At 31.2% G+C, this 15,808-nt stretch overlaps 2 protein-coding genes across 3 annotated transcripts in view; both read left to right on the top strand.

The window, feature by feature from the left end:
- The window catches only part of LOC131957615 (uncharacterized), a 46,597-nt gene extending 39,095 nt beyond the window's left edge, over positions 1-7,502 (top strand). Inside the window, exons 9-11 of the mRNA XM_059322349.1 lie at positions 6,808-6,906; positions 7,121-7,244; positions 7,378-7,502. Coding sequence (XP_059178332.1) covers positions 6,808-6,906; positions 7,121-7,244; positions 7,378-7,502 — 348 coding nt within the window. The remainder of the gene's footprint in view (positions 1-6,807; positions 6,907-7,120; positions 7,245-7,377) is intronic.
- Positions 1,259-15,128, top strand: LOC131957606 (uncharacterized). Of its 2 annotated transcripts, none has more exons than XM_059322337.1 (9): positions 1,259-2,374; positions 6,808-6,906; positions 7,121-7,244; positions 7,405-7,479; positions 7,736-8,229; positions 8,523-8,654; positions 8,941-9,072; positions 9,895-9,949; positions 13,662-15,128. In XM_059322337.1, exons 5-9 carry the CDS (start codon positions 8,191-8,193, stop codon positions 14,018-14,020), a joined length of 717 nt encoding a protein of 238 aa, XP_059178320.1. In that variant the 5' UTR covers positions 1,259-2,374; positions 6,808-6,906; positions 7,121-7,244; positions 7,405-7,479; positions 7,736-8,190; the 3' UTR covers positions 14,021-15,128. The 2 variants fall into 2 exon arrangements, with proteins under 2 accessions (XP_059178320.1, XP_059178319.1); XM_059322336.1 differs by having other exon boundaries at positions 1,260-2,374; positions 13,614-15,128.
- The last annotated feature ends 680 nt before the right edge of the window (positions 15,129-15,808 follow it).

The following is a 15,808-nucleotide window of genomic DNA, read 5'->3' on the forward strand; positions in this document are numbered from 1 at the left end:
ACATCCCTCCTAATGTAAACAATGATTGTTCCACCTGGATCAACATGCCATAAAAAAATAATAGGTCAGGTGTAACAACAGCGTTCTAATGTAAGCAACAATCTAATTCTGCTTTTATTTATTTTTATCATACTAACACGGCTGAAAATATTCTACAGAATACACTCGGTGTGAAATTATAGTCAAAAAATTTTAACGCAATTATTTTTTTTTTGCTATATCGTTAAAATTGTATGAGAGACTTATAGACGTAAATATCTTATAAATATATTGCAGTATTTGACATAAAATATAAATTGTTTATAAAAATCGAGCCCACTTAGGCCTACATAGTTGTTTCTTATGTTAATCAGAATAGCCGGCTTATTTGTTTTATAACATCTTGTTAAACTGTTAAATCAGAGAGATCGTAAAACAAAGTTTTCTTTCAGGAGTAGTTTGAAAACTAACTTCGTAAAAGTACTAAAAGCTAAAGTTTGATGGGTGTTTATTCTCAATTGTTTAACTCGTTGGCAAGATATTTAGTAAATAATGAACTTACAGTTTTAAATTAATGTAAATAGCTGCTGTCACCGTTAATAGTAAACAAACAAAAAATGTGGTTTTTTGTTTTAAATTATTGATAATTAACTGATCAAACTTGGAGTTTTGATACTACAAATCAAATACAAAGAATGCTATCTTGTATACGCCCACTTCAGCTCTGATTGTAAATATAGGCCTAAGTATAGGACATTTCCGCTATGACAAGGTTATATTGTTTTGAATACACAATAAGATTCAGACTTGTTTTTCATGTTAAGTTTAAAATGTATCAAAATGATGATATTAATGTTGAAATATATAGAAAACCTTGGCACTTATATAATAGATTTGCATAAATGAACTACAAAGTTTACATCTGGGGTACGCCAGTAATTTAATGCACCAGAAGGCAGATGTAATACATTAGTAGTATTACAAGTTACTAATATCACAGATCTGATGTATTATGTAGGCTGGCCGGGTCTACGACAAATTCCCGAAAAACACTTGCCCGAATGCCGTTTGCCCAAAGGCCGATTTCCCGAATGAACACTTGCCCGAATGCGACAAATGCCCGAATGGACACTTGCCCGAATGCGACAGATGCCCGAATGGATACTTGCCCGAAAAATGTTTAATTATATATTACCAGATAATCATTTGCAAATAATTTAAATTTGAAATTTTGATTAAAAAATACATATCTGAACAAAATGAAAACAATAAAATAATATTATATAATACCACGCAGACATTTTTAATTATTATGTATTTGCTATATAAAAATGTATAAACATATTTTCTTTCTTATGTATGAATCAAGATAAAAATACAATTTTCGCTTATCTCTGAATTTCTTTATTAACTAATCTATTTAACACATTGTCTAAACAAGATGCATTAAATGGAGATATACCAAATTGATTACTCTTAGTTATAAAATTCGCCACCAAGACCCCGCCTCATTCTTTTGTGAAATGATCACCACACAAGATAAGCATCTATATATATAATTCTCTTCTTGGAGACGATAGAAAACAAGCTGTAAGCGCGCTCCCGGAAACAAAATTTAAGTGAAAACGTTACCTCACCCTAAACACGCATTTTAAGCTAATCCTGATTTTTTAAAAACAGTAAATGGAAATTTACGCTAAAACCTTAAAATATTTTGAACATAACCGGAAACGGAAATCTATTCGGAACCATTTTGCACATACGTAAATTTACCAAAAAAGATTGCAGGAGATTATTAGGAACCAGCAATTTAAGTACTTGCAAGTTTACGAAGATTAATTATTCATATTTGTTGAACCGTCGAAAATCTTGGTCGAAGCTGTTTCTCTTTTTAAAATTTTGTTTTTAATGCTTTGTACTAACATTTTAAATTGAAGTCGCAATGTGCTCGTTTCATTTATATGGCTAAAGTTTTTTCCCGTCAGAGTGAACCATAGCTTTTGTAAAGAGTAATTTTTCTGATACTTGCTTGCTTTGCTTTTATAGATATAGATAGGAAAGCCTTTAATGAAATGATAACAAGAATCACATTCAAAGCTGCCAATGCAGCTTTTAATGCATATAGTTTTACATTCAACTTTTTAGACGTTGATTCTTTATTCTTTAAACATACAAAACGCATCTACACTGCACTGCGTAAGCAGCAATGTCAAATAATAATTGGAAAACTCCTATACTAAGGCCTATATTTTTAATCAGTTTGAAAGTGGGCGTATGCATGACAGTTGAAAGCTCTGTTAGTTTAGATATTCTAAGTAATACAGGTCGTCTAATTTAGTTTCAATAAAATCACTATTTTCCCGTTTACTATTAAAAGTGACATCGTCTATCAAAAGTAAGTAAAAACAATATATTTAATTTTGTACATATCTATCCAGACGTGTTGATCTATATGTTGATTAACAATGACTTTCTACTAAGTTAGTTTAAATATATTGTAATAATTAACTCGATGTTAAACGTATTAATACAAATGCATTGTGTATTGTATAATAACATATGCCGTAGTATTTTCTGTTCTGTTATTAGAAAGTATTTCGTGTAACATTGGTGTTGTGTTTTTACTCCTAGCATACGAAGGGTAGAGGAAGTCTTGTAATCGTTGTAATCGTGCAAAAAAAAAAAAATCGGTATTTTCACAATAGTTGGAAAAACATAGTTTTGCAATTTTGTCTGTTTGTGTATGTATGTGTGTGTATGTGTGTCTATAAACACGATAAATTGAGTACCGTTACAGCTAGATTGATGACATTTCTTATATAAGTATAATATCAAATTTGTAGATCCGTATCAATTTTTAAGCTATATCCAATAACAGGAAGTGGTACTTTTTCTACTTTCAATTTTTCAAAAGCCTCTAACTTGAGTACTGTTTCAAATAGATAAATGAAATAGCATATCTATGTAAAGGATCTAATTCTCTGTCTTCTGTTATTTTGAGTAATTTCCGTTGACCGGAAGTAATAAATTACGCTATTTCCGATTTCTCGAAAAAAAAAAAACGCATGTGAATTACTAATAATATTCCGCACTATTATACACATAGTTTTTGGCAATCACTTGGTGCGCAATTCTTTTTTCTAGGAAATTCTATTCTATTTTTGAAAGTTTAAGTAATTAAAAATGGATGTACATGCATTATACGAGCTTGTCCTTATCAACTAGGCCTTAAAGATGGGTGACTTTTAAAGATTTTCTTAAAAATGTAACTTTTAGCCATTTTAGTGCCCATTGGTAAAAGGAAACAAAATCACAAGATTGCTAAGAAAACATTTCATCTTTTACGAAATTTTGAATGTTTAAAGATATAACCATATTGTGTGGTATTTTAACGGCAGAAAAGAATAAAGTGGAATTGAAAATAATAATACTTCGAAGTATAATCGATTCAGTTATCTATTTAGGAAAATAGGTTTTAGCATATAGGGGCAGTCGTGAATCCCAAGATTTAGGAGTGCCTCTGTCAAATGAAATCAATTTTTTTAACTCAATAAGCTTCTATGTATGAAATATGATTTGTTAACACAACGTCTAAATTTCGGTGATATTTATTTCCAAGTACGCAAAACGACTTAATACAGTTTGTTACAGCCCTATTTTTAACGAAGATAATATGTGAAATTATTGTAGATTCAATTAACGAAATAAGCAGAATTCATCAATTTTCTTCAATACGATGCAGTACACGAAGATGACAATGAAAGATTTATTCAATGCTGCGAACACCAAGAAGCTAGTAAAAAGATTATTTTACAAAAGGCTTCTTAGATATTAAACCTACAATAAAGTTAGAGAAACAACTCCATATATTCTTATATATGCTGTTTAATTTTAAAATTTTTAAAAAACTTAATTTGTGGAACTCAGAAAAGTACTCCTAACATTTGTTTAATATTTGAGGTTCATTTCAACATCAAGTTATATATATATATATAAATATATATATATATATATATATATATATATATATATATATATATATATATATATATATATATATATATATATATATATATATAAATATAAATATATAAATATATATATATATATATATATATATATATATATATATATATATATATATATATATATATATATATATATATATATATATATATATATATATATATATATATATATATATATATATATATATATATATATATATATATATATATATATATATATATATATATATATATATATATATATATAAAGTTCAATTATGTATGTATGTATGTATGTATTTATGTATGTATGTTTGTATGTAACCAAGAATTACAAAGACATATAAGAAAAAATAATAACTTTATTGCCTAAAGTGTTGAATGTCTAAAGTACTCCTCGTCTAAATTCATTATTTAAAAAAATAATATTCAAGGTACTGTAAAACAATTTTTATGTTTTAAACTTATAATAATAATTGCCGCCATGGTCATAAAACAAAATTTTAAAAAATGTATTACCTTTCCCACAAATTCTAATTATGTCTGAAACTTTTTTACATTTAGTCATTTGGCACTTATTACGTCCTTGGATAAATAAAGAAAACATAATTACTTCCCTTTATTAAAAACCATACATCGGAGGAAAAATTTACTTTTTATTATTTTGTTTTGATGTTAGGAAAAAAAATTACTTACATAACTAGCACGGATTGATTAAGTACAACGTGGAGGGTGTTTAAGATACTGTCTTTTTTTTCTATGCACTGAACGTACTGGTTACTAATTATTTTCTTTTAAAATCAATAACAGTTAAGAAGCCAGCTGCTCTATCTTTACTTCTTTCCGTTTGCGGATAAACTTGGGGTATTTTAATTGGTCACTAAATCGAAACTGGCACGTTCGCAGGCGCCACTGCACGGTTCAATTTGGCGCCCTGGGCTACCAAGTGAGCGCTATGGTGCATAATTTCGTTTTATACAGTGCGATAGACTATGGATAAGAAAGGTTACTATAGTCTTTAAGTGAATCAAATCTGGGCGTCCTCCGGCATCCCCTACAGTTTGCTATTTGGCATACCGGGCCTTCCCGTGTTCGCCATGGTGCCTACGTTGGTTTAAGTAAGTGCAAAAGACTATGAATAAGTTGGGGTACTATAGTTATTTACTAAGCTGAAACAGACGATTCCGCCGGCGCCCCAGCATGGTGCGATTTGGCGCCCCCGGCTAGACTGTGAGCGTTTTGCGTTTATGTTGGCGTTTATGTTTTATTTGCGTTTGGGTTGAGTTTGCGTTTGTGGTTGGGTTTGTGTTTGTATTTGGATTTTGTTTGTTTTATTTGCTGTTTTGTTTGCATTTGTGTTTGCGTTTGTGGTTGGTTTTGTGTTTGCGTTGGTGCTTTTATTTTTGTTTCTGTTTCTGTTAGCGCTTGTGTTTGTTTGCGTTTTTGTGTGTTTTGGTTTCGGTTGGTTGTGGTTAGGGAGGGCAATGCTGGGTACATGCTGATTACTCCACATGTTGTGGTCCCTCACAGATAGGTTATTCACAGAGGCCAGTGCAGGGTCTGGTCGGGACGGCTAGTATGTATATATATATATATATATATATATATATATATATATATATATATATATATATATATATATATATATATATATATATATATATCGCTTACCCCACACCGAAAACAATGATGAGCCTCTGGATGGAACAAACATGTTCTATGACTAGCGTTTTAAGTCCCAGATAGGATCCTAATCGATTAATATTAACAATGTGTTTCCGACATGTTAAATTTGTATTACTTATGAAGCATCCGCATCTGTGATATCCAGTGCCTTCCAAAATGAAACAGAAATGTAGGCCTATAATCTCTCTATATATGAAAAAACAAATTAACTAGTTTCTGCGACTCCCTTAAAATGTACTCCGTTCACCTAGAGTCTTAAATGCTGTTAAACACCCCCACTCTTTCCGGAAAAAAAATATGTCTATAACAAACGATGGCAAAAATCTATTTAATTAGTAAGTATAGTTTTTTACTTTCTCGTATATACGAAGTATAGAGAAAGTCTTGTAATCGTGCAAAAAAAAAATCGAGATTTTTGCAAATCTCGACGTTTTACATCTCACTGATACGGAAAAACATAATTTTGCAATCTTGTCCGTATGTCTGTGTGTCTGTGTGTGTGTGTGTGTGTGTGTGTCCGCGTGTAAACACGATAACTTGAGTACCGTTACAGCTAGGTTGATGAAATTTCATATACAAGTATTTTATCAAAATCGTAGATCCGTATCAACTTTTGAGCGATTTCGGATAACCGGAAGTGGTACTTTTTCTACTTTGAATTTTTCAAAAGCCTATAACTTGAGTACTATTTCAGATAGATAAATGAAATTTGATATGTAAGTAAAAGATCTAATTCTCTACCTTCTGTCAAATTTTGAGTAATTTCCGTTGACCGGAAGTACTTATTTACGCTACTTCTGATTTCTCAAAAAACTAATGTAAATTTTAAAAGTACTAATAATATTGCGCACTATTATGCGCTTTTTTATTCGCGTTCACTTGGTGTGCAATTAATTTGTCTACGAGATTTTATTCTATTTTAAAACTTTAAGTATTTAAAATGGATTAAAAATCATGTCTAGAAGTCTATAGCCCGAGTTCCCATCCCCTGTTATTTTATATAAGAATATTCGAGAAAGTTTAGGGGAGATCACTCCCGGTTTATTTTATAAATGTGTGATATTTAATTTCAATAATAAAACTTGAAGGAGCAATGTTTAGTCCAATTTATAAAAATATTAATAAATTGATGCAGATGTCTGACTACTTAAAGAAACATTTAACTAATCAGCTCGAGCTTTTGGACGAGTCAAGTTTTTACCTACAAAGTAGCATCAGTGATTTTGTACAGCAGGTAAATATAAATAGTAAAGTTACCTGTGTCGTTATGGTTTGTTACATTGTTTGTAGAATGTTAAAAAAGACAAAATAAACGTATACGTTATTTAAGTACCATTTGACATATATTTACGTCTAGTGTACAACTAAGCCACTTAGTATGTCTATATGTTTGCTTTGTGTATAATTAAAAGTTAAACAATTTCAATACATTCTTCTGAATATTGTAGATCACCACAATTGCAAAGAAAAGTGTAAACAACACTTCTGACACCAATATGACAGTTAAAGATGCAATCACTATGGTAACAAAAGCGCAAAGTGCATTACATGAACATATCCATTTATTAACTGGTAAGATTTAGTTTACATTTTGTCACTGTTCACTATCATAGTGTTTATTATTTTAATAATTATTATGCGTTTAATTAACATAATTTTAATTATGACAAAGTTATTGGAAAGTAATATGTATATCTTGCTCTAGAAACCACCAACATGTACTCTTCCACAGAGCTGACAGAAGAAGAGACAAGAAGAGAAAGTTTAAAGCAATCACAAGCAGAGAATATTTCTAACACTTTTCTCGGTAAACTTGTTTCAGTGGTATAGAAATATATATCGTTTCTAGTACTGTGGAAAGTAACTTTTTCATTATTCGTGATGCGCTAAAAAAATTCAACAATTTGTGTACATAAAGTTAAATCATCTTATATAAAATATTTTTATTTTATTTTATTGTACAGTCATTTAATTTATCGTTGAAGTACAGCTTTCCCCAGAATGTCATCATACATTTTTATTTCTTACTTGAAACCGCCTTTATTTAATTTTAATTTGAACAGCTGAAAGTAATACAGACGCAATGAGAAGACTGACGGATATTGAAAAATGTTTATCATCCCTTCAAGACGCAAAACAAAAGACTGAAAATGAAATATCAGAAATAAAACAATGGAGAGACAACTTTGTAACCGAAAAAATTAATAATGGGAATCTAGTTGAAAAATTGTCCAAGAAACAAAAACAAAATTTTGAAAACATTAAGAAACAAATACATGAACAAGGTAATAAAATAGAGAAACTGTTTGAAGACATTGAATGTATAAAACAAAAAGAAGCAATTTCAGAGGAATCAATAGTGAAAACGTCATTAGATTTGAAAGATTACAAATGTAGCTTAGATAAAATAAATGCTTTGATTAATGGTCTGACTGTAAAAGTAGAAACGTTTTCACAAGAAATTAGGAGCCATTCTGATTTGACATCTACAATACAATAAGATGGAAAGAAAAATAAGATGAATACTACAAGCTCACGTGGGAAATTACCTTCTAAGGTACTATTTGTGTTAAGCTCACTAGATTTTAATTAGAAATTGAAATGCATTACATTCTACGTTTTTATACAAATCTAAAACTAAAAATGTTAGAATATGTACCTCTAAAATTAGTTTCAATAATTATAATTATATACTAAATAGCTTCTTATGTAAACTTTTGCAACAAACATTGATGCCTATTCACAAAATTATTTAAACTTTTAATAGAACGTTTAAGACAACAGTACGAAAAGTCGTTAGATTTGATAGACTACAAATGTAACTAAGTTAAAATAAATACATTAATTAAGGATCTGACTGAAAAAGTAGAACCGTATTCACGAGGAATTAGGAGCCTTTCAGATTTGACTTCTACAATACAAGAAGATGGAAAGAAAAATACTATTTGTACAACAAGCTCACGGGGGAAATTGCCGTTTAAGGTATTATCTTTTGTTAAGCTCACTAGATTTTATTTAGAAATTAAAATGCATTACATTCTACGTTTTTATACAAAACTAAAAATTTGAGAATATGTACCTCTCAAATTACTTCCATTGATTATGATTATATAATAAATAGCTTGCTTAAGTAAACTTTTGCAACAAACATTTAATCCTTTTTACAAAATGATTTAAACTTTTAATAAAACGTCTGAGACAGTACGAAAAGTCAGTATATTTGAAACATTACAAATGTAACTAAGATAAAATAAATACATTGATTAAGGGTCCGACTGAAAAAGTAGAGCCGTATTCACGAGAAATTAGGAGCCATTCAGATTTGACTTCTACAATACAAGAAGATGGAAAGAAAAATACTATTTATACCACAAGCTCACGGAGAAAATTTCCGTCTAAGGTATTATTTTTTTGTTAAGTTAAAAAATGTAATTAGAAATTGAAATGCATTAAATTCTACGTTTTTATACAAAACTAAAATCACAAATATTAGAATATGTACCTCTCAAATTACTTTCAATGATTATGATTATATGCTAAATAGCTTGGTTATGTAAACTTTTGCAACACACATTGGTGCATATTCACACAATTATTTAAACTTTTTAAAAAATGTCTAAGAATACAGTACAAAAACTGAAAGTAAAATACCCAAATAGGTAGTGTATTATAAATCTTTAAAAATTTCACTTTCACACCATATACATTTTATGGAATAGTTGAATAGTCGCCTATTTTTGTCATGGTTTATTTTTGGCACTTTTTTACATGTGATTATTATATCAATCGCTAAAGTAAGAAGTAAAAACAAATACATACCGATGGCCCAAGAATGTAAACACACAGCTAGATACTTCAAATTGAATATGTTGCTTTTTTTCAAGACGTTTTACTTTACTAACATTATAATACATTTAGTACCAGAAATAATAGTGTAACAATATGATAAAGGCGATTTTGTATACTACTTTTCTATAACAATGTTTTAGTTCAGAGATTACAAACAGTTTATTCAACAAACAATAACGTATATAATTCTTTATAGAATACGAGGCATATATCCGACCTGAAACGTTTAGTCTGCCCTTATCATTGTACACACTAATAATGTGTCTTAGTTGTACAGTAGTGGAGTATGTTTAGCTGGATAAGTTTAATGTGTTTTCTAAGTTAAACTGCTTAAAGTATGAAATAAATAACCTAACTGTTAATCTATTCTCAGACTGAAACTAAGGAAAAAGCTGTTTTAAAAGTGTCACAGGATATCACAAAAATGTGTAAGTAAAATGATGGCAGATGACAAACTAACATAGTGGCTATTCGACAAGCATTATCGCAATAAACATTCTGTATTCTAGTTAATAAATAAATATAGAGTAATATATATATATATATATATATATATATATATATATATATATATATATATATATATATATATATATATAATGTATGTCAAGAAACAAATATGTTAGTGTGTTTATGTAATTAGACTAATGTTGTTTCAGTATATTTCCTTTTTTTGAAGAGTCTTTTTAAATGTTACTAATGATTCCGTTCTTTTTAAAATTATAACTATGCAATTTAACACATCACTTTTTAAACGTAACAGTTATTTCCTCATTAAGTATTTTACAGCAGTAATTTCACATTTTGTTCATAATAAGATTTTATTGAAATAATCACAAGATATAATACATTTTTACATAATATCAATCTAAAGCAGTGTTTCTTCCAGGCTTTTTTCTCCGGGTGGCACTTGAAATTTTTTTTTGGGGGGGGGGGGCGGTAGACTTATTTCGGGGGGGGGGGGGGGGCGGACACTGTTAAAAGTATATATTTTCTATATAAATTATATAAATTTCATTTTGTTCGGGGGGGGGGGGCGGTAAAAAATTTTCCAAAGTGATGCCTGGAAGAAAATCTGATCTAAAGTTTGTTAGTAGAAATAAATAAGTAATGAAACATCAAAATTGTATCATTGTTTTGGCGGGTCCTATGTGCTTTGACCCTAGGGGGTTTAACCTTGGGGGCTTGGACCACAGAAAGGGGTGAACCATAATATATTGTTTTTAATATAGATATTATAAATTTTTATTTGATTTAAATTGGCGATACAATTAATACGAATTTATACATGTTTCCTGTGAGTCCATTAATAAAAATTAACGTACTAAAAAAAGTTAAGAACGATATTTTAGTCTCCACTTAAAGGCTGGTGCTACGCCTCATAGAATTTATTTTAAATATAAATGGAACACAAATAATGCGACATATAACAAGTTTCACAAATAAATAATATAGATGTACTTGAAAATACATAAATAGAAAGGATAACAAAGGATAAAAAACATGCTAACAGTGTAGTCAAAGCAGTAATAATTGTATGGTTTAGATGACTTGTATTTATATATGATGAATTAACATATTATTATATCCTGCCGCAATTTAAAATATAATTACACAACATTTAAAACAAATCATTACAATCTATAGACTAAGCGCTTATTATCAAACGCCAGCATTGGACAAACCACCTGTGATCAAAGACCCTATGTGGACAAATAACCCTGTGATCAAAGACCCTATATGGAAAAAAACTCATGTGTTTAAAGCCAGACACAGCGCCAGAGGCGTAGCTAGGGGGGGGGGGGCCGCCCCGGGCGCCGACCCTATGGGGGCGCCAAAAGGGGTGGGAAAATTTTTTTAAAGCTGATTTTATGCTGCAGTTTTGAATTATAAACTGTCTAAATTAAGAAATGTAATGGCTACACGCATTTACATACTGATTTAACTGTTTTCTATCTTGATTTCTTAATGTAAAACATATACTCTTAAGAAACAGTGACCGGCAAAACCGCTTTGAAGCTTTTCCTAGATGGGGGGGGGGGGGCGCTTTTTCGAGACTTAAAACGGAAGAATTTACACCAGATTGTTGAGTCGATAAACGTTACCACTATTAAAAGAAACCAATTGTATTAAAACGTATTGTACGATTGTTGAACTGTAAAATACGTTAGTGACTTTTATCAAGATGGTGCAGGGGGGCGCTTTTAGGCTAAATAAAATAGCAAAATTACACAGGATTCTGAGTAAACAACCTTTAGCTCTCAGAAAGAAACGAATTGTACTGTGCATTGTATAATTGTGTAACATTTTAAAAAAAAAAGTTAGTTACGTTAAAAACCGCTCTACAAACTTTGTCCAAGATGGTTGTGATGAGTGTGTGTGGGGGTGGGGGGGGGGGCGCTTTTTTCGCTAACAAAAATCGCAAGTATTTGTACTGGATTGGTGAGTAGATAACTCTCTTAACACTTAGTAAAGAAACCAAGTGTATTAACGCGTAATGTACAATTTCAATAGCCAGTTTTGTTAAAAAAAAGACGCGACTAGTTCTTTGTAAGATTCTTACGATTCTCTCAACTTCAACGTGAGAGATCGGATACTTTTGATCAGTGTTTCTTGAAATCTTCGGGGGGAGGGGGGAGGCGGTAAACTTTCTTCGGGGGGGGGGGGCGGACACTGTTAAAAGTATATATTTTCTATATATAAATTATATAAATTTCATTTCGTTCGGGGGGGGGGGGTGTAAAAAAATTTCCGGGGGGCTTCGTCCCCCCGAAAAGATGCCTGGAAGAAACTGTGTGCGAGAAGGCAGGGCAAATCTGCGAAATCCAAGACTACGAGCTGTTAACATCCGTTGGATTCCAGTTTGTTTTCTCTAGCTTGTTTTGTCATACCATCAACCATTAAACGAAATACCCATGTCGTATTCCAATGTGAACAATAAATATTTCTGATAACTTCTTCTTGTATGTCACTTGTGTGTCCTTACTCTAACAAACTTCGAATCCAACTATGTACCATATCACAACAGAGATCGTTCAAAACTAGAACATAAAAGGCTGGTCTAAACATATTAGCGTTAGCTACAAACTACCCTGTAACACAGATCAGGCTTATTTTTTTTACTGACATTACTAATCTTTCGCAAAAAAAGTTAAACGCATCTTAATGGGAATTAAATTGTCGTAAAGTTTTAAGGAATGAAAATCATACAATGTAATTATGAAACCTTGTCCGGACTGTAGCATACACGCTTACACACACGCTTACACACACAAATACACTCTTACCCACACACAAGCTTATATATAAACACACTATCACACACACATAATTATACACACACACACACACACACACACACACACACACACATATATATATATATATATATATATATATATATATAAGCGGGGGGGGGGGGCGCCAAATCGAAAGTTCGCCCCGGGCGCCGGGAAGGGTCGCTACGCCTCTGCACAGCGCTTGTGATCAAACACCCGTTGACAAACCACCTGTGATCAAAGACCTTCTTCTGCAAGAACACCAGTGGTCAAACCCCCTATGGTCAAACCCCTATGGTCAAAGCTCCGCTTTGGTCAAAGGTCCGCGCACTCGACTTTTAATATCAGCCTTAAATTATAGATCAAATAATTGTTACAGAGGGAGACATGTTTGGTTACTTGAGGAAGGGAAACAAAACACATAAAACAATTATCAAACCAATGCTAGCCGAAATTACGAGAGTGATAAAATAAATGTTTTTCTATTTAGCTTACTTTACAAATGATGTAAAGTGGTTGGACCCTAAACATTTTTTTTCACGAACAAACAATAGGCCAATAATATGCATAGTATAATGACATGTGTGGGTTATTTGCATTTAATATACAAATGTATTTTTAGAGTATACTTAGTAATTTACATGGGACATAAAATTGAATGCTCGTTAAGGCGAAGTACAAATGTGATGGTTTGGTCTAAATGCAGCCATCAAGTGTTTATAAATTAGTTCTAGTGTACAGGGTATGTATAACTTGTTTTATTTTAACTTCATTTTAATAAGCAGAGACAATTATGTGTTTTAATTTCTTGTAGCCAATCAACAAGTGACATTTTTAAGTCCGTTGTTTATTGCTTCACAAGGGTGCTGGGACGGGAAAACGTGTAATGTATACAACGTTATTACATTCAGTGATGTAGAAACCAACGAAGGAAACCATTTTGATCCAAAAATTGGCGTGTTTACCGCCCCTGTTTATGGCCTGTATGAAGCAAGTCTTACAATAAAACAAACAGGAGATCGTGCTGTAGTAGCTGGCGTTAGGCACAGATCTTGTGGTGTAGTATCACGGCTCTGTTGTGTTAAGACAACAGAAAAATCTGTTGAAGTTTCAAGAACTTTTGAGGTTCCGATGAAAGCTGGAGATGTTTTATATTTAACCAGTAGCTATAGTGAATGTGAATGCACACATTTTTCTTGTTCTCGTCTGTTTTCTGAGTGACATAAATCGTAGCACAACTTTTACAAGTAAATACAACGTTTTTATCATGTGCTATCTATCAGTTACAATTTACTTTTTTTTGGTTTATGCAAGATACATATTAAGCTAAATTCAAACAAAAATTCAAACACATTCTATACAAATGACTTACGTCCTTTTTCTCTGCTTTCACAGACCTCGAGGTGTCACTTAGCTTAACCGCTTGATATCTATTCATGTTAAAATAATATATATTGCGTGAGTACCTATATGTGAATAATCATTTATTCAATGCTATTTTCGTTTTGTGTTTATTGATTATTAAAATAAAATGACGATACTCATTTTTCTTAATTAATCAGTAATATTCTTTGATAAACATATTTTTTTGCTTTTGAATACTGCATTGAACAATGCCGATGTATTTTCTGCCTATGTGTCGCAATGATCCTCAAAATAAAACAAAAAATAAACAAAATGTATTGTCTTAAAAAACAAGTAGGCCTACAAGATTATTAAATATTACGCGCTTAAACTGAAAATTATTTTTTTATGTCAGGTAAAATCGTCTTAAATTTAAGTTCTATCCAATGTCCTATTATTGATTGTACTTTTAGAAAAAATGTCGCTTACCTTTTGAACTCAGAATGAACTAAGGGATATTGTGCTATCTGAAAACATTAAAGCACATCAATACTGTGATCATCGTCCTTTAAGTGGGACACTAGCAACGAATAAAATCCCATGTGCACAAGTTACATACAACGAAATAAGAACAGATAAGTAAAACTGTCGCAATTAGTACGTTTGTATTGTCAGTAAAATGTTTTTATTTTATATGCAAGTTAAAATAATCAATTTTGTACAGTTGGGTAATCCATATCATTGGTCTAAAAAACAACAATAAACATCTCTTTCACTGTAATCTACTACTGAAAAAAATCAATTTAAATTTAAAAAAACATTTAAAAATAATCAAACTTCATATACAGCAAAATAAAAATTACTAGAGTATTATTTTGCTTATATAAAGATGTACGACCTACTTTCTTTCAACCCAACAAAATATACACAGTTCAAGTTGTTTATTCAGATCATCTTTATTCATAAATCAACCTAACCTGCTCTATAAAGACCGAATTCATTTTTTTCTCCAACAATCAAAAGCTCTGTCATAAAAAAAAAATTCTTCGGAAAAATAATCAAAGACCACAGCTCGAGAGGCCGCCGACAACATTTATTATGTACTTCACCAAAAAAAAATGTAGCACCAGTTATTTCGACAGTAGCCTATAAGCCTAAACTTGTTTTCGCTTATACAACTATTATGACAAGAATGTTCTTTTTTAAACTGTATACAGTTGAGTTATCTCCACTGAGTTTCGGTAATGTAGAGGTGAGTCGAACACCATCCTAAAAGTCGGCACTACAGATGGCGACATACTTTGGCTTTGTTGTCCCCTTCCAAGTCAACAATAATGATGGAAAGCCTTTCGTCAAATGATCTTAAAACCTTAACATATTTATCTTTGTCCTAGCATCACCGAGCCATGACACCAGAGTACCAGATATGTACCCAACACTACCTGCTACAGCACGATCTCCTGTTTGGTTTTTTGTAAAGGTTACTACATACAACCATCAACAGGAGCGGTAAACTCTTCAGTGTTTGAATCAAAATGATTTCCTACGTTACGTTCTACAGTGTTGAATAAAATAAGATAGTCTTCTCTATACATATTCCTGTGGTCCCAGCGATCTTGTGAAACAATAAACCCCCGTGTAGAAGGTTTTACTTATTGGTTGACT

This window comes from Physella acuta, unplaced genomic scaffold (assembly GCF_028476545.2).
Source record: "Physella acuta isolate Inbredline_101_S28 unplaced genomic scaffold, ASM2847654v3 ptg001250l, whole genome shotgun sequence".
In the NCBI taxonomy this organism is placed as follows: Eukaryota; Metazoa; Mollusca; class Gastropoda; family Physidae; genus Physella; species Physella acuta.